The sequence below is a fragment of the Eutrema salsugineum genome, unplaced genomic scaffold, assembly GCF_000478725.1.
Source record: "Eutrema salsugineum unplaced genomic scaffold, Eutsalg1_0 scaffold_1, whole genome shotgun sequence".
Lineage (NCBI taxonomy): Eukaryota > Viridiplantae > Streptophyta > Magnoliopsida > Brassicales > Brassicaceae > Eutrema > Eutrema salsugineum.
Window position 1 is genome coordinate 5,855,165 of NW_006256909.1, and position 21,361 is coordinate 5,876,525.

At 36.7% G+C, this 21,361-nt stretch overlaps 6 protein-coding genes across 17 annotated transcripts; 3 read left to right on the forward strand and 3 right to left on the reverse strand.

Annotated features, from left to right (window-relative positions):
• The first annotated feature begins 179 nt into the window (after positions 1–179).
• LOC18029296 (arginine--tRNA ligase, chloroplastic/mitochondrial) lies at positions 180–5,342 on the forward strand. Of its 4 annotated transcripts, none has more exons than XM_006413143.2 (18): positions 180–278; positions 1,236–1,310; positions 1,412–1,551; positions 1,637–1,712; positions 1,833–1,934; positions 2,027–2,242; positions 2,349–2,429; positions 2,550–2,633; positions 2,760–2,864; positions 2,959–3,137; positions 3,313–3,397; positions 3,489–3,675; positions 3,777–3,846; positions 3,989–4,058; positions 4,141–4,230; positions 4,646–4,714; positions 4,810–4,908; positions 5,022–5,342. In XM_006413143.2, the coding sequence occupies exons 2-18, from the start codon at positions 1,302–1,304 to the stop codon at positions 5,130–5,132; spliced, it is 1,773 nt and encodes a 590-aa protein (XP_006413206.1). In that variant the 5' UTR covers positions 180–278; positions 1,236–1,301; the 3' UTR covers positions 5,133–5,342. The 4 variants fall into 4 exon arrangements, with proteins under 4 accessions (XP_006413206.1, XP_024005156.1, XP_006413208.1 ...); XM_024149388.1 differs by having other exon boundaries at positions 181–278; positions 1,240–1,310; XM_006413145.2 differs by lacking the exon at positions 180–278 and adding an exon at positions 523–685 and having other exon boundaries at positions 1,240–1,310.
• A 771-nt stretch (positions 5,343–6,113) lies between these two features.
• LOC18029297 (ATP-dependent 6-phosphofructokinase 3) lies at positions 6,114–9,392 on the forward strand. The gene is made up of 13 exons (XM_006413146.2): positions 6,114–6,488; positions 6,793–6,839; positions 6,957–6,996; positions 7,090–7,152; positions 7,225–7,362; positions 7,450–7,608; positions 7,704–7,757; positions 7,830–7,898; positions 7,993–8,122; positions 8,214–8,479; positions 8,583–8,628; positions 8,716–8,870; positions 8,994–9,392. Exons 1-13 carry the CDS (start codon positions 6,387–6,389, stop codon positions 9,192–9,194), a joined length of 1,470 nt encoding a protein of 489 aa, XP_006413209.1. The 5' UTR covers positions 6,114–6,386; the 3' UTR covers positions 9,195–9,392.
• Positions 9,393–10,187: 795 nt separating this feature from the next.
• Positions 10,188–14,226, reverse strand: LOC18029298 (inositol oxygenase 4). Its single transcript, XM_024149675.1, has 11 exons — positions 14,123–14,226; positions 13,663–13,786; positions 13,444–13,525; positions 11,909–12,113; positions 11,427–11,486; positions 11,285–11,337; positions 11,006–11,128; positions 10,823–10,892; positions 10,660–10,738; positions 10,480–10,561; positions 10,188–10,354 (listed from the first exon to the last, which is right to left on the reverse strand). The coding sequence occupies exons 1-11, from the start codon at positions 14,151–14,153 to the stop codon at positions 10,328–10,330; spliced, it is 936 nt and encodes a 311-aa protein (XP_024005443.1). The 5' UTR covers positions 14,154–14,226; the 3' UTR covers positions 10,188–10,327.
• Positions 14,227–15,264: 1,038 nt separating this feature from the next.
• LOC18029299 lies at positions 15,265–17,587 on the forward strand. Of its 5 annotated transcripts, none has more exons than XM_024148924.1 (8): positions 15,265–15,479; positions 15,565–15,626; positions 15,703–15,786; positions 16,194–16,248; positions 16,719–16,854; positions 17,124–17,174; positions 17,268–17,363; positions 17,476–17,587. In XM_024148924.1, exons 1-8 carry the CDS (start codon positions 15,371–15,373, stop codon positions 17,489–17,491), a joined length of 609 nt encoding a protein of 202 aa, XP_024004692.1. In that variant the 5' UTR covers positions 15,265–15,370; the 3' UTR covers positions 17,492–17,587. The 5 variants fall into 5 exon arrangements, with proteins under 5 accessions (XP_024004692.1, XP_024004695.1, XP_024004696.1 ...); XM_024148927.1 differs by having other exon boundaries at positions 17,273–17,363; XM_024148928.1 differs by having other exon boundaries at positions 17,124–17,191; positions 17,268–17,587.
• Positions 17,588–17,775: 188 nt separating this feature from the next.
• On the reverse strand, positions 17,776–18,800 carry LOC18029300 (60S ribosomal protein L31-3). Its single transcript, XM_006413149.2, has 3 exons — positions 18,648–18,800; positions 18,378–18,477; positions 17,776–18,143 (listed from the first exon to the last, which is right to left on the reverse strand). Exons 2-3 carry the CDS (start codon positions 18,458–18,460, stop codon positions 17,864–17,866), a joined length of 363 nt encoding a protein of 120 aa, XP_006413212.1. The 5' UTR covers positions 18,461–18,477; positions 18,648–18,800; the 3' UTR covers positions 17,776–17,863.
• A 304-nt stretch (positions 18,801–19,104) lies between these two features.
• LOC18029301 (probable caffeoyl-CoA O-methyltransferase At4g26220) lies at positions 19,105–21,065 on the reverse strand. 5 transcript variants are annotated; one of them, XM_024148923.1, is made up of 5 exons: positions 20,964–21,065; positions 20,289–20,399; positions 19,969–20,193; positions 19,742–19,873; positions 19,105–19,540 (listed from the first exon to the last, which is right to left on the reverse strand). In XM_024148923.1, the coding sequence occupies exons 2-5, from the start codon at positions 20,355–20,357 to the stop codon at positions 19,250–19,252; spliced, it is 717 nt and encodes a 238-aa protein (XP_024004691.1). In that variant the 5' UTR covers positions 20,358–20,399; positions 20,964–21,065; the 3' UTR covers positions 19,105–19,249. The 5 variants fall into 5 exon arrangements, with proteins under 5 accessions (XP_024004691.1, XP_006413213.1, XP_024004687.1 ...); XM_006413150.2 differs by having other exon boundaries at positions 20,911–21,060; XM_024148919.1 differs by lacking the exon at positions 20,964–21,065 and adding an exon at positions 20,875–20,901.
• Between the last annotated feature and the right edge of the window lie 296 nt (positions 21,066–21,361).

A 21,361-nucleotide genomic window follows, 5' to 3' on the forward strand; every position in this document is an offset into this window, starting at 1 on the left:
TAATATATACGGATTACTTCATGTATTCGATTGCAATTTTTGAAAAATATAATAACAAGAATTTAAGAAAATGTGGAAATGAATAAATAGTCAAAGGATGACGTAAAAAAAAAATTAGTCAAAGGACCCTCAAAAACTCAAAAGTGTTCCTGAATCATTCCGCACTTCTCAGATTTTCCAGCACATAAGAAAAACCCTAACGACACAGCTCTCGCCGCTGGCTCTACTACGTTCGTCTGCCGCCGTGTTCGGCCGATCGTCTGAGTTTATACACCGTGGTATGATTCCACCTCCCTTCTTATATGTTCGCCTTCCTCGTCGACTGACTATAACTTTCCCGCTGGTTTGTGTGCAATTCGCCGATTGTGCAGCGAATCTGCCGATCGCAGACGCTAAAATGTTTAAAACGCCAAACCACGTTTTCGTAAACATATTTTGCATACTGGGCCTAGTATTTTTTTTGGCCCAACACCTAAATTGTTTTAAAATTAAATTAAAAATTTAGTTTCCTTTTGGAAAAAAAATAAAAAAAAGAAAAAAAAAAGAAGGAAAGAAGTTGCTATGGCAATACTAAGCCTAACCCTTTTTCCGGTATCAGCTACACCGCCGTCTTCTCTCTTCTCCTTCAATCGTTTTTCTCGTTACCATCAGTTCGCTTATTTGTCTTCTTACTCGTCTCAGACTGGTAAAATCCTCTCTCCGAGCTCTAATCTTCCCGTTTCTCTCTCCTTATCTCTACTTGTGATTTCTGTTCTCGCCTACATTTCTCCAATTGCTTCTCGAGCTTTAGGCCATGGAGTAACATTTCTACTGCCGTATTAGTTGAGATGAGAGTTTTGTTATTAGCAGAGGGAGCCGATTTTCCTTAGTTTCTGTGCTGCTAGCTAATTCTGATATTGTTTTCCAGTGGTGTTTTTTTTTTGGGGATTTTGATTGGAATTTCGAGAAATAATATTGCGTTTGCTTGTTTTCTTAACAAGCCTTCGTGGTTTCCTTGTGTTTGAAGTACTGAAAACATCTAAATGTTGAAGAAGATAAGCTTTTTTTGTTTTGTTTATAATTCAACATGGTCTGTAGCAGTGCTTTAATGAAACTTTCTTCCTTGGTAAGAATTCTAGATGAAACTCCAATAGAAGAGGAGAATATTGCAATCCAGTTTTCATTTTTTTTTTTCTTGCTTTTTTGAGGGTTTGCTATTGCTTGTACTGATCTTGCTATGTGGTTTTGTAACCTAGACAGGCATATTGAGAGCAACGAGTAGGAGATTTGCTTTCGCAATCAAATCAAAGTCAGTGGCAACCATGGCAGCTGTATGTCAGAGTTTTTGGCTTTTTGTTTTAATCCAGGAGACTGTCTAAGTATAATACTCTTCTTTCCCCGTTTGATGACTGATTTTTGAGTGCTGTGACAGAATGAAGAATTCACGGGAAATCCAAAACGTCAACTTGAGAAGCTCTTTGATGTGTCGCTGAAATTAACTGTTCCTAATGAACCTGGTGTTGCGCCCTTGGTTGCTGCCTCTCAACCTGGAAAATTTGGAGATTACCAATGGTGCTCCCTCTTTCACTTTATTCAAATGAAACTAAAGTTCCTTTCTGTTTGTTAATTTAGATATTCATCATATTGTCGTCTGCAGTAACAATGCAATGGGCCTATGGTCCATTATCAAAGGAAAGGGTACTCAGTTTAAGGGACCTCCAGCTGTTGGACAGGTTTGTGGTTTGATTGGCCTTTTACAGTTCCGTGGCTTTTGTATGCTCTGTGTCTTGTAGCAGATTCTTATGGGATTTTATATTTCCTTTAACTCTTATTTTGTTCCCTTTTTCACATAGGCCCTTATGAAGAGTCTACCTACTTCTGAGATGGTGGAATCATGCTCTGTAGCTGGACCTGGATTTATTAATGTTGTACTATCAGCTAAGTGGATGGCCAAGGTGCTCCTGTTGTATTGCTCACTTGCATAATCATTTTCTAGTCCTCATAAATAAGTTATGTTTAGCATAATTGTTTTGTCATCTATCCGCAGAGTATTGAAAATATGCTAATCGATGGAATCGACACATGGGCGCCTACACTTCCGGTTAAGAGAGCTGTAGTTGATTTTTCCTCTCCCAACATTGCCAAAGAAATGCATGTTGGTCATCTTAGATCAACTATCATTGGTGATACGCTAGCTCGCATGCTCGAGTACTCAAAGGTTGAAGTTCTACGCAGAAACCATGTTGGTGACTGGGGAACACAGGTAGCTACTTTCTGCTTTCAAACAAATTTCTTAACCTTCAGACCGAGTGCTTTATTGTTGTATTCTAATATTTATCAAAGAAATAAAAGCAGTGTTTATTCTGCAGTTTGGCATGCTAATTGAGTACCTCTTTGAGAAATTTCCTGATACTGATAGTGTGACAGAGACAGCAATTGGAGATCTTCAGGTCAGCTGCCTTATGGCCTCTTGAGCTTTACAGTCCTTCCTATGTACCAATATTGGCATAATATACTTTATGTGAAGAACCAAAGCAATTTAGTTTCTAATATTACATGTCATCTGACAGGCATTTTACAAAGAATCAAAAAGTAAATTTGATCTGGATCCGGTCTTCAAGGAAAAAGCGCAACAGGCTGTGGTCCGTCTACAGGTAAGTAAAAATTCTCCTAACCTGAATTACTGGTGCTTTCTTCTGTTTGGCAGTGTTTCAATATGCAGCTGTCTTAGCTACCTAAATTACTCACTTGTCTATTTTTTTTTCGTTTCTTCGGTGCAGGGTGGAGATCCTATTTACCGCAAGGCTTGGGCTAAGATTTGTGAAATCAGCCGAACCGAGTTTTCCAAGGTTTATCAACGCCTTCGAGTTGAGCTTGAAGAAAAGGTAAAGGAATAGATTGAACGATAATATATTATTTGAGACATAATGGAAAAGAGGAACATGGATGGGTGATGAAATATACATTGATACATTACAGGGAGAAAGCTTTTACAACCCCTATATCGCTAACGTAATTGAGGAATTAAATAGCAAGGGGTTGGTTGAAGAAAGTGAAGGTGCTCGTGTGATTTTCCTCGAAGGCTTCAACATCCCACTCATAGTTGTTAAGAGTGACGGTGGTTTTAATTATGCCTCAACAGATCTGACTGCTCTTTGGTGGGTTATCTTTCAGTTAGTTCTTCTATAAGTTCTGTATTTTTGTAGCACTCTTTGGATATATATCTCATAGATTATGACTTTTTGTGTCTGTATTTGCTGAAGTGTGTGGCTTGATCTGAACTTGCATATTGTTTAATGAATTGTCTGCTGATGCTAAATCTGCCTGGCCCAGGTATCGGCTTAATGAAGAGAAAGCTGAGTGGATCATATATGTTACCGATGTTGGCCAGCAGCAGCATTTTAATATGTTCTTCAAAGTAGGGTTGATGATTTTTTTTTTTTTTTTAGTGTCTTGCTTAAAACTGTCAGTCGTAACAGTGCTGTGGTTATCCTGTTACTATGAATCAGGCTGCCAGGAAAGCTGGTTGGCTTCCAGACAGTGATAAAACTTACCCTAGAGTTGACCATGTTGGTTTTGGTCTCGTCCTCGGGGAAGATAACAAGCGATTTAGAACTCGGTCTTCAGAAGTAGTTCGCCTAGTTGATTTGCTAGACGAGGCCAAGACTCGCAGTAAAACTGCCCTTATTGAGCGCGGTATCTAACTTTGTGTCAGCACTCTTTACGTTTTGAACTGTTGAACCGCTCACTTGTTCAGTTATTTTGTGGTCTTATTCGTCCCTTGTTTCTCTGTTTAGGTAAGGACAAAGAATGGACTCCCGAGGAGCTGGACCAAACAGCTGAGGCAGTTGGATATGGTGCGGTGAAGTAAGTATTGTCTCCATCCTCCTCGTTTTTGTGATTTTTGTAACTGCACAAATATGATGAGTGTTCTATCAGATGTTTTTATAGTGGTTTTAGTAATTTCATGCTACTGCTAACTTGCGGTTTTGTTTAATTTCTTTCTTAGGTATGCTGACCTGAAGAACAACAGAACGACAAATTATATTTTCAGCTTCGATCAAATGCTTAGTGACAAGGTACTGGAATTTTCCACCTAGTTTGCATTTTGCATTTATGCAGTCAACCTACACATGCTTATTAGTCACATGTCATGAGCAGGGAAATACAGCCGTTTACCTTCTTTACGCCCATGCTCGGATCTCTTCAATCATCGCTAAGTCTGGCAAAGACATAGATGAGCTGAAAAAGGTATTTTAGCCGCATGAACACAGATCGCTTAACTACTTTTTGGTTTCTATTCTTCCTTTTGGCTGCACCTGAACTTTCCAACTGCCTCCATCTTTGATATTAACGGAAATGCTATTTAAAATCTATTTGTTTTGAAGGCATTAACAATTGTCAGTAGTTTTTTTAACTGCCAACTCCATGCCAGTGTCTACATTGAGCATTTAAATCTTGGAAGTCTTAAGATTCAATTTTATTGCACACCCTAAGCCCTTTATTGGGGATTCTTGTCTTAATTTTTTTTCCTTGGGTTTGTTCTATCTAATTTCACATTTTCATAAATAATGGATCCTCAAACACTTACGAAGACTGTTATAAGTTTACCATAAGCAGTATGATAAAGAGAAACTCATACGTTTCAACATTTGCTTTACTGCAGACAGGAAAGCTAGCATTGGATCATGCAGAAGAGCGAGCACTGGGGCTTCACTTGCTTCGATTTGCGGAGGTAACACTGTTCATTAGATACTACGATCGTATTTGACTTCTTTTTCTTGGTAAGGAAATGATCAGTTGCAAAACCCATGTGTGAACGATTTGCAGACGGTGGAGGAAGCTTGCTCCAACTTGTTGCCGAGCGTGCTGTGCGAGTACCTCTACGATTTATCGGACCGCTACACCACATTCTACTCTAATTGTCAGGTGTGCATACCCGACATTCGATGTTTCTATTTAATATTGTGAGATCAGACTGCATAGCTGCATCATCAATTCCATTGAATTTGATTTCACTTAAAACATTTAATTTTTTACAGGTCATTGGTTCTCCAGAGGAGACAAGCCGTCTCTTACTTTGTGAAGCAACAGCTGTTGTCATGCGAAAATGCTTCCACCTTCTTGGAATTACCCCTGTTTACAAGATTTGATGCATCCCATCATACTATTAAACGACCCAAAAGACAAAAAGGGGTTTTATCTGTTTTGAAAATTCTTCTGCACAATTAGTGAAAAAGGCGTTCTTTAGCTCTAAGTTTTCTCGTCTCATTTAGGTTGGGGAACCTTGTATACAATTGAATACAATGTTAAACTGAACGCGGAAGGTCGTTTTATCATATCATTGAACTGATTTTGGTGAATCATGAAAGGGGTTTAAGGTTAATCTTGAATCATTTCTTAGAGATGTGAATGACTGAGATTTGCCCTTGTAATACTTTGTTAGTCTATTCTTGACGTGGCTGTTTAAAAAATTCGATATGAAAACCATCTGTTAACAATCTCTATGTTTATAGAAATAAGATCAATCAAAGAGAAGAAGCAAAGTGAGATGCGAGCAGAAAGATCCTCAAATGTCACTATTACATATAGATCAAAAGGACTTGAAGATAGCACTGTGACTTGAGTGTTTTACTATTTGTCTGATCATCGTTGTGGATTTAAGCTTAAGTTAAGCTTAAGACACCTATTCCTGTGTAGTGTTTAGCTTAAGTTAAACACGGAAAGGATCTGCCCGCATTTAGACCTCTTATTCTTGCCTTGCAAAAAAAATTGAACGTAAAATGGCTTGTCAACCAAGTCCCAAAATTTGTAGAAAAAAATCAATTTAAGGTTACTAAATAAGAAACATTAAATAAATAGTATTTTCTAGAAAATACGACCTTCTCTCCAAGTACTTAGTAGTCGTCGTCGTTGCTGTCTTTTGTCAAAGAGATCCCAAAAACATTGTACATTATGAAGTACATAAATACATTATTTACTTATATAATTACACTCGCATATACTCTTAGCTATTTTCCCAACGTTATTGCGGCAAAATCCGTCTAAGCCCGCCACATGTTTGATGAAATTAACCTTTTTTAGCAAAACCATCTCTTTAGCCTCAGTGGTCCCTCTCTCTCTCACTTTCTTTGGCTTTTCATTTGCTTACCGACTCCATGGTCAAACACTCTTTGATCCTATTAAAATGGGTCGCCTTGTCTTTGATCTACGGATTTGATTCCATTTCACTAATTATTTCTTTCCCCTTCTTCGTTTCAGAGATCGAGTTTCTTCTACTTTCGTATTCAATTTTTCGTTGACGAGTTTCCAAGTTTCCCTACAAGAAAAAAAGGAATTCCTTTTTCTAAAAAAAAAATAATTAAGTTTGCCACCGAAGAGAGTTATTTCCTTGTTCTTGCTTCGTTATGAGTACTGTGGAAAGTAGCAAGCCGAAGATCATCAATGGTTCTTGCGGTTATGTTCTGGAAGACGTTCCTCATCTCAGCGATTACCTTCCGGGTCTTCCTGTATGTTCCTCTCCATCTCTGATTCGGCTCTTTTTTCTTTTTCAAACTCTTGCTTTGATCTATACAGTTGCAAAAAGACGAAACTTGATCTAGATAGATAGATATTTGTTCATGTGTGTGTATCTTAGCTGTTTAGTTTTTTTTTGGGAACTTGTGATAGATGAAATGAATTCCTCAGATTTTGAACAACTAAGAGTAATATAAGATTTCCCAAGGATAAAAGAGGGATTTTTTTTTGTATTTGGATCCCAATGATCATCAATCCGACTCACACCTGTTTATTTTTGGTTTTATGTTATTGCAGACTTATCCTAATCCCCTGCAAGACAATCCAGCATACTCAGTGGTCAAGTGAGTCTTTTTTTCACGGGTATTTAGGCAAATAAGGTTCTTAGTTATGTTCTATGGTGATTTAATTAATCATTTGCTTGCAGTTGTTACATTTTTTGTTTTGTGGAAATTTTTCAGGCAATACTTTGTTGATGCTGATGACAGTGTTCCTCAGAAGGTATATTTGGTTTGGAGATTTCTATTAAATCCATTGCAGCCTAAGAATTTAGAGCTCATGTGTCTCTTATTGGCTCTTCTCCTTTTTTTTTAGATCGTTGTTCACAAGGACGGTCCAAGAGGAATTCATTTTAGACGAGCCGGGCCACGTCAAAAGGTTTTGACTTTTGCTGAATGTGATCCTTTTTCTCATTTGAATATGATTTTCTGTTGACTTAGCTCTTTGCAGGTCTACTTTGAATCTGATGAAGTGCATGCATGCATAGTTACCTGTGGCGGTCTTTGTCCTGGCCTTAATACCGTGATTAGGGAAATAGTGAGCAGTCTATCTTATATGTATGGAGTGAAGAGAATACTGGGAATAGATGTAAGTTTTCATGATTGTAACAACGTGCTTCCCGACTCGTTCAAGCTCTTGTTTGTTTCATTTTCTCATGCCTGAATCTTTTTTCAGGGTGGATATAGAGGCTTCTATGCTAAGAATACTGTCTCCTTAGACTCTAAAGCTGTAAATGATATCCATAAGCGTGGAGGGACTATCCTCGGGACCTCACGAGGTGGCCACGATACCGTAAAGATAGTTGATAGCATTCAAGATCGAGGAATTAATCAGGTTTGATGATAACCCCCACCTTACACTGTATTTTACTCTAAGAGTTATAAAAAATTAGTTCTTGATGTTTTTGTGGTTGTTTTGTCATCGTTCAGGTTTACATTATAGGAGGAGATGGAACACAGAGAGGAGCATCGGTTATATTTGAGGTAAATCCCAATTCTACCTTGCAAGTTTATACCATTTCAGAACTTACGGATCTTTTGATTGTAACCATGTAGGAAATTAGAAGACGTGGCCTGAAAGTTGCAGTTGTTGGAATCCCGAAAACAATCGATAATGACATACCTGTATGTATCCCTCTCTACTCTGCTTCACCTCTATAGAAATAGCTATGTTTTTTATGTGAAGAGATTGAGAACTTCACATTTTTCTTTTGGCTAGGTGATAGACAAATCTTTTGGGTTTGACACAGCTGTAGAAGAGGCTCAGCGAGCTATAAACGCAGCGCATGTGGAAGCCGAGAGTATGGAGAACGGTATCGGCGTTGTCAAGCTTATGGGTCGCTACAGTGGTGAGTAATATACTCCTCTGCTGCTTCTTTTCTCGCCTGATCAAGCTCTTTTGTTAGATTTATCTCACAAGTGCGTGCAATGCTTTAACAGGGTTCATAGCCATGTACGCTACTCTAGCAAGCAGAGATGTGGACTGCTGCTTGATTCCGGAGTCACCATTTTATCTGGAAGGAGAAGGCGGACTGTTTGAGTACATAGAAAAACGGCTCAAGGAGAGTGGTCACATGGTGCTTGTGATTGCAGAAGGTGCAGGACAAGATCTAATGTCGAAGAGCATGGAATCTATGACTCTCAAGGATGCATCTGGTAACAAACTTCTCAAAGATGTTGGTCTTTGGCTGTCACAAAGCATCAAGGTATATCATAAATTACAGAGAAACTATCAAACATTGATGGATATTATATTATAGTCAGACTAAACTCAACAAGTGTAAATTTTCCTTTTTAACTTGGTCGTAGGATTATTTTAATCAGAAGAAGATGGTGATGAACCTCAAGTACATTGGTACGTTTCATATCACTTGCTGCACTCTCTCCATTATGAGCTTCTTGATTTTTTTGGACTCTTAGCGCATTTCCCTTTAATTTTCAGATCCAACATACATGATTCGGGCTGTTCCAAGCAATGCGTCAGACAATGTTTATTGTACACTTCTGGCTCAGAGCGCAGTGCATGGTGCAATGGCTGGATACACTGGCTACGTCAGTGGTCTAGTCAACGGAAGACAAACCTACATTCCCTTCTACGTAAGTTACAAAACAGATTTGAATGGTTTTTGGATGGATCAAATTGCTAGATTAATGATTAAACGGATCATCTATCATGTCATGTCATCATCATCATTTTGTGGATTGGTTGTGATGTTGTAGAGAATAACGGAGAAACAGAACCATGTGGTGATTACGGACAGGATGTGGGCGAGGCTATTGTCTTCGACGAACCAACCTAGTTTCTTGAGCCCCAAAGATGTCTCTGATGATAAAGAGCAGCCAATGTCGGCTCTCCTGGACGATGGCAACTGCAACGGTTCGGTCGATGTTCCTCCAGTCACCAAAGAGATCACCAAGTAACACCGAACCTAAATATATGATGATGATATGTCTTTATGTTTAGCCTTTAGGTAGTAAAGCAAATAATTGGGCTTATCGGTTTGACCCTTCCCCCATGGCATAAGAAAACATTGTTTTGTTTAGATGCCTCCTCATGTTGTAATTTTCCATAATCTACGTTCCATTTTTACTGATTCCACTTCTTTCAATTTATATCGAACTAGTAAAGCAATATCATATAATAGTTTTTTGTTCATACTTGCACCAAAATTTCTTAAGTTGATTAAAAACTAGCTTTCGAGCTGATCATTATATAAATAGATCAAGTTGTGTAAAATGTGATGGAGTTAAGTAAACCGTTTATGATCATGAACTGATATCCAATTAACACATATGAAAACAGCTATACATGGATTCGAACCATTGATCTGATGTCCAGTGAATTTTATCACACCACTGAATTACAAGCTGATTAAAAACCAATTCCAAGCTTCTCACTATGTATACTATGATGGAGTCAACCTTTGAAAACCAGAACTGATCTCCAATTAATGCTTGGGAAAACAGAAATGCTTTTGGCCCATCAACATACATAAATGTTTAAAGATATGAAAAAATACATGGATTTGAATTATTGCTATGTGCGAATTTGATCATACCACTGCAATACAAGTGTGTTTTCACAGCTCTACTTGGCACCTAAATATTATATATGTTTCATGGAATTCAGCTCAGGGTCAGCCTCGGCACTGTTTAGAACTGAATACGCTGTTTATATTTACTATTATAGATTTAGGTTTCTAATTAATTTAGATGTTAGTTAGTAGTCAGGGTTGAAATCTATATAATATATAGATTATTACTATTGAGTATTGACACAGTTGAAATAAAAGAAAAGGGTAAATCGAAAAAAAAATATAAGCAAAACATATACAAAGTATGATAAATAAAAAGGAAAAATAACAAAAAAGCATGTCATGTTTCCCTAATGTTTTGCTAATTTATATATATATATATATATAGTATTTTTTGGCCAAATTATATAATATGATCTCTTTTTAAGTGGCCTTTTTAAAATTAGAGATCCCATATAATTGTCATAACAATGTCTTCAGAATCGACTATGTTCATTGCTACTTTTTTTCCTCCACATTTCACCACTTCAAGCTCTCCGGAAAATACTGTAAATTTTGAAAATTAGAATAGAGAAAAGTAAGCAAATCATTTAAGAAATATACATCTGCATTACAATAATTATTAATGTACAATTACTTTCTTATGAAAAGAACATGCAATATATACTCACTTTTTTTATAAGAGACATATAGTAGGGCTTGACCTTCTCCACATCAACGTGAACTTTGCTCTTACTGTACAAGTCGTACTGGCTGTAAGATCAATTATATACAGGAATTTAGAGGTTGTAGTTATTAGGAATTTAGGATTAAGACTCAATCAGTTAATCATGTTTAAGAAATGTAATTACTTGAAAACGTGTAGCCACTTCAGGTTCCTTTTGTCTTCCTCATTCATAAGATGGGTGTATTCTCCAGCCGTGTGCAATGCTGTAGATATGTAATTAACATTAAATATTAATTTAAAATGTTATTTATAATCATATTTTGTTGTTTTAATACTGAAGTGCTTACGGTAAAAGGAATGGTATCGTATGATGAACTGTCCTGCAGACGGTAAGGTGCTTCTGTTCTCTTTAACCACCTGAGAATATATTATTTAACCATCAATTATTACTCACTTTACATTATTCAAAACAGATTAATTAAATTTTACTACATTTAATTAGCAATGAAAGTAAATAACTAATTAATTACCATGTACATGTAGTCGTCATGGCCCCATGACATCATGACATTGTTTAATCCACATCCTTCAGTGTATATCCCATTTTTAGTGTTGTAGGCTTGGTTATGAAAATCTGGATTTTCCAGAAAATACTGCAAAAGAAAAGGTATATATAATTAATGTGAGACAGTAAATTAATCGTTTTTTTGGTATAACTTTTAAGAACAAGTATTATATCATCAGTCTAAGACTAATTTCTTAAATTCATAAATTTATATTAACAATTTAATAGATTGAGTCTTTTCTACCTTGTGGTGTACGTTAGATTCATCAAAGGCACACCCAACAGGGAATGTGTCACCTGCAAGTTTTTGTAAGAAACAAAAAAATTAATATCATATATAGTTGGGAATAATTTAAATATTGATCACAAAATTTAGTTTAAATTACCGACAGTGGCCCATTGAGGAAGTCCTCCGAATTGTGGAAGAGTAATAACCTTCCCAAGATCTGATCATCCATTAAATAATTCAAGTGATGATTAATTATGATACACAGCGACATGGATTGTATCCAATTCACGGTACAAAGCTAAATCGAAACCATTACGGAGAAAAACATAGATAAAAAGCTGGATAAAAAAATAGATCAGTTTGGTATTAAATTTGAAGTAATTGTGTACCTACCTATCTAAAATAAAAGATTAGATAGATAAATCATAAAACCAATCATATAAAGAATAAAATTGCAACAAAAAAAAAAAGTTGACAACCTGAAGTCTGAAGATTTGATTTCAATTCGCTTTCTACATATCCGATTCTCATTTTATATATTTTTTGGAACAAAAATAATGATTCTCATTTTATTTCATAATTCAGAAGATCTAAACAAAAAACCAAATTATATATACTCTTATAGTTAAAACAAATTACCATGAATAAGAGCGGTTAGATGAAGCCAGTCTTCATTAGGATAATCTTTGCGGATAGCTTCGGCAGATTGAAGCAAATGCTGAATCTGAGGCTCGTCAAGATCTGGATCACTTTCGTCCACCACCTCGTTAAGGAGCTCACAACATTCCCAAATGCTCATCACCTTTTTATCTAATTTTCCATATTCAGCCCTCATCTTTTTCACCTATAAAATACATTTTCATATATTTCCAAATAAGTAAATATCAATAGAAAACACATGTATATATATATATAAAGATAGCTTTTCTCTCTTCTGGTGCTGCCACCTCAGCAGCCACCTTAGCAGCCATTTGTGCAATTATTTTTTTAAAAAAACTTTTGCTTTGTCCGATTTCTCTAATTACGGCAAATAATGAAACACTTTAAATAAATCAAATATCACACTACCATAAACTAAAATTAAACAAATCATATGAACGACAACAATCACGAAATCACCATCAAAAGGGAATTGCATAAACAGATTTTTCGACGAAAGTGATATTTTCCAGAAAAAAAAAACTCAACTCAGCTCAGCTTAACCATAAACGCTGGACTTTCTACCAATCCCAAAAAGGATCCATGAAATCCACGCCAAATTGGAGTCACCAATGACACACCCAAAAAACCAATTCCAAAGTTGAGAAACCGATCAGCTCCCCAATATGATGACAAATAGAGGTATATCTAAGAAATTATGGAGAGGGGTTAGACCGGCACCGATTCTGGAAAAAAAACACCGCAAGAGTGGAGGATACCGTCACTGAATCATCCAAGGAAGAAAGAGAAGGAAGATGAAAAAATGACTCAATTAGAGACCAAAGTAATGGATATGAACAAAAGGTTGGTCCGACCAAAATTTCAATCACCCTCTTTCAAAGGAAGCACCCTCTATCATTAAACCAAAATTCCAACAATAAAAGGGTTTTGCCAACATTTGAGAGAGCTACACGACTTTGTATAATCAAAATGGGATTTCATAAACATCGAACGAACAAAGAAATATAGCAGAAAAATGAGCCAATATAAAATAATACAAAAAATTAAAGACTAAAAAAAAAACTTTCACATTAACCATTCAAACCCGATTTCAATATAGACATATTGTACTTCTACTGACTCAAGGCCTTATACAAAATATACTAACGGAGAAAGTGTTTTCACAATTACAAATTAAAAAAACAAAGAAACAAATACTTCAGAAACAAAAATAAATTAACAAGAATAAACATAACACTTCCATAACATAAACAAAAAAATTATAAAAAAAACAACCCCGAATAATACCTTCTATAAGAGACATAAATCCCCGAGATATAAAACTATAAAAAAAGGAAAAAACACGTGTATAATATAATAGAGAAGAATTATAACATAAAAACAATGGAAAAACGCCTGCGCGTAGCACGGGTCTAGTATTCTATGTAGATCACATAGATTTAATTCAAATGAATACATAAAGCGTATTTGCACCCGAAAAACATATAAACCGTAATCAGTTTTAGGAATCTTACAAAGTCGACAGTTTGGTTAATATGTTGTAAACTGTAAAACTCTTCAACACTTTTCTGCCTTTCACTCTTAGCATCGTAGTCCCTGCGACCATAACACCAGTGTATGCATATTATGATCAAGTCAAGGGCTATATCTGAATTCTGACCAAAAATAAATCTAAAACTCGGTTTTTGTGTTTCTGGATTAGTTAGATTTATTATAGATGGTAGAATAAAAACCTGAATTGACGGCCGAATGCATTCATTTCAGGTGCCAAGAGCGCTACTTCTTCTTCAGTAGCTATGTTTGGCATCGAAAATCTTCCATCTGATCTTAACTCTCCGGTTTTGTCTTCGTTCTTGTCTGTGACTTGGAACGAATATTAAAATATACATCAGAAAACTTCGTTGAATAATATTGGGATTTGGGGAAAAAAGATTCATTATTTTTTTTTTTCCAAAAAATTGTATTGCGTTTTCCCCGAACTTCATTGCTTTTACTAGAAAATTCAAGTTTGTTACAGTGAAAAAAATCCTATAAATCGTTGTACACATAAAATTATATTTGCTCAAAGCCTTTTTTTTTAGTCATTCTCTTTCCGCCTGATTTTTTTTTTTAAACATCTTCTTTCCGCCTGATAATCAGTGCATTGCTTGGAAAAGTTGGAAAAATTAAGAAATTGGGAGAATATTTACTCACCAAATATCGGCTTCTCAATAGAGATCGTCATAGTCGAAGAACGGTTTTAAAGAGAGGAAACGTAAACGAAAGAGACGATGGGAGATAGAAAATATACTTTTGCGATGAAGACTTGACGAGTTTAAATTGGACTTTAGCGTATTTATAGTGTGGTGGTGGATTAGTATCAAGATTGTCCTTGATATTTGGCGAAAATCTTAAGTCCTTGTCAGCAATTATGTATTTCTAAAAACAGTTTGTTTTTTATATTTATCCAAACCAGAAACGACTTTCTGTTTTTTTTTTCTTTTTTTTTTTGGTATTGTCTAAAGTTATTTATCATCCAAAGTTTACGATAAGAAAATTTATGCTAATTTTAAACTGTGTTTCTTTTTTAATTATTATTTTGACCGTGATTTTAATTATTTTAGATAGGAATCGATAATTTCCTTTCTGCTATATTGATTGTATTTTCCTTTTGATTTATGGATGTAATTAACTAGAAAACGTTTGTCAGAATTACTTTCTTTGAAAAGTTTTCAATTCAGATACTGTTGGTAAGGACATTTAAACTTCCTAATAAAAGGAACCTTAAACCAAAACAGAGAGTTTTGTCCTTAACCCTTACATATGCATGAGTTCTGTCCTCAAAACTCAAAAGTATACACCATAAAAAAAAAAAACTCAAAATGTATGAACAAAGTGTTAGCTTGATTGTAGCTGGTAATACAAGTCAAGGCGTCCCTAAAATAAAGCTGCCATTGACTCAGCATTACGTGGCCAATACTTATATAGGTTATCTCAATCCTACCTATTTGCATTTCCACACATGCATGACGAAATATATATCTACTCATCATATTCAACATGTAATTCACGTACTTTTAACTTTTGCTTTAATTTTCCTTTTAAAACGGGAACTAGAATAAAACATGGGAGGGAATGGATTTTCCATCCCAAAAATGGACAGGCCTACGTTTGAGTATAGCAAAAGATGGTTTACTTAAGCCGGTCTCGTTTATTACGGTTTTAGAAGATACGATGGTTTACGGGTTATCGTAGGGATCGTCTTATTATAACGTACACTGGGCTCTAAATGGGCCCTGACTGAAAAGTGTTTTTTTCGGCTGGAGAAACTTTCGTTGAAACTTGAATGCTCCGTAGACAATAATCTCCAGGCCGTTGAAGATTTCCTAATTCCTGTCGATCTAAATTCTGCGTTTCTCTGAGTTTTGCAATCTAATTACGTTTCCTCGTGAAGAAAAATCGATGAAGAAGCTAGCGAGAACATGGCGGAGAACTCGTCGCGGCGACGAAGATGATAAGTTCGTCCTTCCTACTTCAGACGACATCGATTCTCGGCCGATTGATACGCAAGGTTTTTTTCTGTCGTCCTGTGAATTGATAGGCAGATTCGTAAAGCAAGTTCGTAACACTTTCTAGCTACATTCGCTGTTATACAGAGCAAGAGGAGTACGTTCGGTCACTCGAGGAAGCTCACGCTCAGCAAAGTCGGCAATGGAGGGTATGATCGAAGAACAGTATCCAAATATGAGAGTTCTGTTTCTAATTAAGAAGTCTATATTCCTATTTTTGTGTAGAGCGTGTTCGCGGTTCTTCTGTTATGCTATGGAGCTTTCCTCTTCTACTCCATTTTTCAGCAGTTCATGTCACCATGGGAACTGGTATGATAATCTCTCCCTAAATGTGTCCTTGCTCGTCTTTGTAGCACTTCGATTTTGATCGATTAGTTTTCTTTCTTAAGATAGATATGAAGCCTCTTGTTCATATCAAATTGAGTCCATAGTTGATGTTCCGATCAGATCCCTTGTCTTCATTTGAAGTGAGATCTTTGATTTCAATAGACGAACTTGAAATTAAAACGTAAGAACTTAATCTGACTATGGACAGCTAATATTTTACTGAAGTGATTTCACTTATTACCTTTGTATGATCCCGCCAGTGTATAGAGTTATGTGCACTTATTTTGCTTTAGACGTACATATACAAATGTCTCTTTGATTTAAGGTATGTATATTGTACAGTCTGTATTTTTATGAGTTCTTAGGTGATGCCTTTTTTTTCCGAGCAGCGTTATCATGCCTACTTCATGGAAGATCTCAACTCATGGATGGTCATTTCAGCTGGTTTGTCTTTCATCTTTGTGTTTTTACTTTGTAGTCACAGTCTATAACATCTGTCCTGTCATTCAATATGGTGGTACATCCAATACTGAGCTTGTGTGGAAGTTTCTGTGTAATCTCTTGTGTCAATATGGGAAAGAAACAGATATGTTAGATGCATGTTACTCAAATGCACACTTTCATATGGTCAATTTCTGGCTGTAATTCCTGAGTATCACTTTCATAAGAGATGAAGTAAGGAATAGTGTAGAATGAGAACTAGTGATTGCTTTTTCAGTGTTTTGGACCTTAGGTAAGTAAACTGCTTCCCTCCTAGTATAGTTACTAGAACCAATTTATGGCCATACTGAAACCTCATTTCTATGAGAAGACTTTGATGTGCTTGGTTTCCTATTCATTTTTTTCTAAGTTTTCACATGTTATTTGATTCTTATAGCAATAAGAAAACTTTTATGACCGTATTTGTGTATCAGAGTGGATCGCTATCATGGCTTGCTGCCTCTCAATCGTCGGGCTACTAAATAAGAAGAATGATCATAGACGGTGGTTCTGGTACTCATGTGTTCCTGGATCTGCGTTGACCATCTTTTGGCTATATTACTTGCTGAGGTACAGTTGAGAGTATATATTTCATCACTTCCGATACCATATTACATCTTCGACGGAAAAAAAAAAGATACCATTTTACATTTGATAGACCTTCAGAAGTACTACTACTATTAGAGTGAAGAGAATATAAGAGTGCACTTAATCTTAATATAGAGCTCCAGAGATGCTGGTTCATGGATTATAATGCAGATTTTAGTACCAGTAATCCTTGTGCTAATAATCCGTGCTCTGTAGATTTGTGCTAATAATCTGTCTCACACGTGTTTTAGGCTTCCGAAGTTCCGGTGGGATGCTATATGGATGCCATTTGGGCCGCTTTGGTATGTGCATCTATCTGGTACATATAATTATATATATCCTGTGTGTGTTAACACTAATGTTTATATAAACTTTACTGTATTTTAAAATTGAAGCTTAGCTGGAACTTGTCTATATGTGGACCATCTACTGGAGGAGTCTTCTGAAGAAGTGAAAAAACTAAGGAACTATATGTATGCATATAAAGCAAGGTAGAGATATAAAGACATCCCAATACTCTTCAGAGTATATTTGTAATAGCAAGAGTGCAAGTTTTGACTCTACCATAACTAAAGAACCATTCATCTTTTGCTAAACACTCAGGTTCTATATTGTGTAAATACCCATGATCGAGTCAAAAGTCAAAACTAGATTCAAGGTTATAAAGGCAAATCATGAGGATATTGCAGTTTACGCAGGTAAAAAATGCGATTAGTTCCCTTTGTGTACAAAATTATTGATTCATCATACAATTCACTTAAAATTTAGTACATAAATAAACTCATAGCTGCAGATACGATCATGAATAAGCTAAGTTGTCGTATTGATCGACTCCATCACAAGACACACAGATTCTGTCTTGCTCGCAATCCATGGAGTGAAAAAATTTCAAGAAGATTAATCTCTCTAATAACTGCATCCACTGATTCAAAGTCACTACATAGCAAAAAATCAAAACTAAAAAAAATCTGGTAAGAGGTTACAAGTTTGACTAATCCTCTTCTTCGATGACTTTAGTGCCAAGGCCACCAAGTCCTTCAGCAGGGATTTCAGCAACAGTGACAAGGGAGAAGAACTCTTCCTTAGCGTCTTCGTCATCGTTTCTCTTACGAGCAATTCGGACTCTGATCCTCCTAGGTGGACCTCTGATACCTCTGCTCCAAATCTGCTTGTTCAGCTTCACATCCACTCTCACATCCTTTGTCCCCATCGCCTTCTCTGCAAACTTCCTTATCTCCTTTATCGCCTTTGGAGCCTTCTTCTTAAAGGTACTGTTTTACACACAAATTCCAACTTTTTAACATCAAGCTTTCAAAAAGGTCACATTCATAGCTTGAGTGCACAACTCGAATTACAACATTGGCTTAGAGCTTGATAGTGAGATTTCTACTTAATAACACGCAATTTCCAACTGCTAACGAATTTGACGAAACCATCAAACAGCTAAAATTTTGAACTACCTGAAGGGCAAATCGAAGCAAAATTGTGTTTATTTGGGAACTTACCAGCTATGAAGGCGTCTGTGAAGGTTGATGGTGTACTCTCTGGTCACCACCTCCTCTTTCCTTCCCTTCGTCTTCTCCGACATTGTAGCTCCCTGTTTCTCTGTTCATCCAAAATCAAATTGGTTACAATACGATAGATTCTCTATCTGTTCTTTAAGCCGATCAGCTTATTGTTTGCTCAGTGCGTCATTTGATTGCCCAATAAAATGAAGGAATATGAAGAATACTAAGACTGAATAGAGAGAGAGAGAGAGAGGGGGGAGAGAGTACCTTCGTTACTCCAGGAACGCCGAAAGACAGACGGCGGATGCGGAGGAGGAGTGGCTTATATGCGGCGCTTCGTAGGAAGAAGAACTAACCCTAGTCGATTCAATGGGCTTTCTAATTTTCTATGTGTATCTCTTTATGGCCCAATTCAGTCAGAGTTTCTGAGCTCACCTTTTTCATTTACATAAGTAACATTCACGGCTTAACGATTTTTAATTTAGAAAAGTAACATTCACGGCTTAAGCAATGTGGGCGTTTGGTCTAGTGGTATGATTCTCGCTTTGGGTGCGAGAGGTCCCGAGTTCGATTATCGGAACGCCCCATTTTTAATTTTTTGAACGCAACTTTCAGAATTCGAGTTTTGCCAAAATCCCCTAAAGCTAGCTATCACGACCCACTCATTAAACGAGTTGAGTGTTGCTTCGTAACTTTTTAAAATCTACAAATTTGCAGAAATTTCCAAACTTAATAAGAGATCAAGAGAGAACATACAACGAGTTTAGTGTGTTTCTTGGTTTGTTCCTCTTTATTGAATATATTAGTCTCCTCTCATTCACAGAAGATCAAGAACAATGAACAACAACGCTTTGGCAACACATCATAGCTCAATATAATCTCCTGCAAATAGTGATCCCATCGCCAAGCGCAGCTTGCGAGATCTGCACACGCTGATCAGCCGAGAGTTTCTGGTTCAGCTCGAGGGTTGCTTTCTTGCCTTCTTTCCTCCACTCGGGAATGGAAGAGTGCTGTTCAGCAACCAATCCTCCCCAGAGAGTGTTGTCATACACTATAATCCCACCAACCTTGATGAGTCTCATAAGCCTCTCATGGTAGTTCCAATGATTCACCTTGTCTGCATCCACAAATGCAAAATCGAATCCACCTTCGTTCGCTTTCTGCATCAGAAACATCAATACACAAAGACCATCTCAGGATAAATATCGATTGTTTCTACCGCTAAAGTTGATCCTCTTGGTGAAAAAGAAACTAGAAATGATCAAATGTGGTTTCGACGAAGTGGGTAACAATAAAGGTACACACTTTGAGCAATATATAGACGCTGTGAAAGTGGCAAATAAAGAAGTATGAAGCTATACATCGTTTAAAAGCTCGTCAAGGACTGGAAGAGCTTTAGACTCTCTGAAATCGATTTTGTGTTCAACACCAGCTTTCTTTATAACAGGCAATCCTATTTCATACGATTCTCTGTTCACATCAATGGCGATAACCTGCAGATCTCGTGTACTAAATCAGTAGCAGAAACGATACAGAAGCAGAACAATGGAAAAGCTTCAGTCTTTTTCTTGGTCATATGTACACATACCTTGCCATCTTCTGGTAATGCAAGCGCAGTGAGGAGAAGAGAGTATCCAGTGAAAACCCCAACTTCGATCGTCTTCCTTGCATTTACCAGATTCAACAGCATCCCCATCAACTGGCCAGCGTCAGGTGCAGTAGCCATCAAAGCTCGAGGGTGGTTATGAGTAATGTTCCTAAGCTCCTTGAGAGCCTCCGGCTCGCGTGGGTACACACTGGTCTCCAATATATACTGCAACATTTTACAAAGAAAGGGTATCAGAGAAATGGAGAGTCTAAAAGAAGAAATCGGAAATGTGAGAAAACCGTAGAGAAAGTGGAGCACACTTTATAGAGCTCTTCACTCTGCAGCAGTCCCTTGGAAAAATCTGATGCCTTGGCTTCATCCTTCGCCATTGTAATCACAGTCGTCTTCCCCAATCACAGACACTCAAGTAGCTGGCCAAGGAATAGGGCATAAGTTATAATGACCATGACATAAATCAAGACATTATGTAAAGGATAAGGGTTCTTTTGATTTTGGGCTAGTGAAATTTACAATCTTTCTTCTGAAATTGACGATCTTTTTTAGTTTTCAAGGAAAATCTTGTAAAATGAAATAGAGGTACAGCATATGAGTCTGTTCATAATATATAAGTAATATAACATCGGTAAATAGCAAAATTGATCACAGATTATAGCCGGACAATCCTAAACACAGGTTCGATACGAGGTTTTCCTATCAGAAACAGGTTTCTAAAGTCTGAACCCTTAGATCAGCCCAGCCCTTCAAAGTTGGACGTCAACATTCTCTACCGTTGATCAAAGCACACTTAATTTTTTTTTAAAAAAAAAAGCACACTTAGTTACTTCGTAGACTATCAAATGTTATGGTCAAACACTCAGACAGAAAGGGACAACTACAACGACTCACGATCTAAAACTGTTTACGCGATTGACGAAAACTTACTACAGAGAGAATAAGATTTATAATGAAGAACGATCGGGAGAGAGGGAGAGTACTCGAGGGCTGAAAGTCTCAGTTTCCGATCTTCTACTACAATTCTGACTGATGCTTCTACACTGATCAGGTTTGACTTTATGCGAAATTGCGAAAGACAATGACAGAGAAAACGTTTTAAAAAACACCTAACAATTGTCAAAATGGGATTTTCTTCCCTTTTTTATAAAAAAGAAACTACAATGAAAGGCATGCAAAATGGCATTTTTTCACCCTTCTCGGGTAAGGAATGAGACATCTTACCCACCCTTCTCTGGTAAGGAATGAGAACGGTCCAAACCTCATTTGAAATAAATAACGATGGTGATACACCACCAGAAAGATGTTTCAAAGAACTATGCTTTTTTTCAATTTAAAGAAAAAGGTGCCATGCTTGTGAAAATGGGTCATTCACACAATG

Coding starts and splice junctions, on each gene's coding strand:
- LOC18029296 (XM_006413145.2), top strand. CDS start 562: ATGGCAATACTAAGCCTAACCCTTTTTCCGGTATCAGCTACACCGCCG. Junction 1,552..1,636: donor AAATTTGGAGATTACCAATG/GTGCTCCCTCTT, acceptor TGTCGTCTGCAG/TAACAATGCAATGGGCCTAT. Junction 4,909..5,021: donor CATTCTACTCTAATTGTCAG/GTGTGCATACCC, acceptor AATTTTTTACAG/GTCATTGGTTCTCCAGAGGA.
- LOC18029297 (XM_006413146.2), top strand. CDS start 6,387: ATGAGTACTGTGGAAAGTAGCAAGCCGAAGATCATCAATGGTTCTTGC. Junction 6,997..7,089: donor ATGACAGTGTTCCTCAGAAG/GTATATTTGGTT, acceptor CTTTTTTTTTAG/ATCGTTGTTCACAAGGACGG. Junction 7,899..7,992: donor CAATCGATAATGACATACCT/GTATGTATCCCT, acceptor TCTTTTGGCTAG/GTGATAGACAAATCTTTTGG.
- LOC18029298 (XM_024149675.1), bottom strand. CDS start 14,153: ATGACGATCTCTATTGAGAAGCCGATATTTG. Junction 13,787..14,122: donor TATTGAGAAGCCGATATTTG/GTGAGTAAATAT, acceptor TCCAAGTCACAG/ACAAGAACGAAGACAAAACC. Junction 13,526..13,662: donor GCATTCGGCCGTCAATTCAG/GTTTTTATTCTA, acceptor TTATGGTCGCAG/GGACTACGATGCTAAGAGTG.
- LOC18029299 (XM_024148924.1), top strand. CDS start 15,371: ATGAAGAAGCTAGCGAGAACATGGCGGAGAACTCGTCGCGGCGACGAA. Junction 15,627..15,702: donor AGCAAAGTCGGCAATGGAGG/GTATGATCGAAG, acceptor ATTTTTGTGTAG/AGCGTGTTCGCGGTTCTTCT. Junction 16,249..16,718: donor ATGGATGGTCATTTCAGCTG/GTTTGTCTTTCA, acceptor TTTGTGTATCAG/AGTGGATCGCTATCATGGCT.
- LOC18029300 (XM_006413149.2), bottom strand. CDS start 18,460: ATGTCGGAGAAGACGAAGGGAAGGAAAGAGGAGGTGGTGACCAGAGAG. Junction 18,144..18,377: donor CACAGACGCCTTCATAGCTG/GTAAGTTCCCAA, acceptor TGTGTAAAACAG/TACCTTTAAGAAGAAGGCTC.
- LOC18029301 (XM_024148923.1), bottom strand. CDS start 20,357: ATGGCGAAGGATGAAGCCAAGGCATCAGATTTTTCCAAGGGACTGCTG. Junction 20,194..20,288: donor AGAGTGAAGAGCTCTATAAA/GTGTGCTCCACT, acceptor AAAATGTTGCAG/TATATATTGGAGACCAGTGT. Junction 19,541..19,741: donor TTGACGAGCTTTTAAACGAT/GTATAGCTTCAT, acceptor TTTCTGATGCAG/AAAGCGAACGAAGGTGGATT.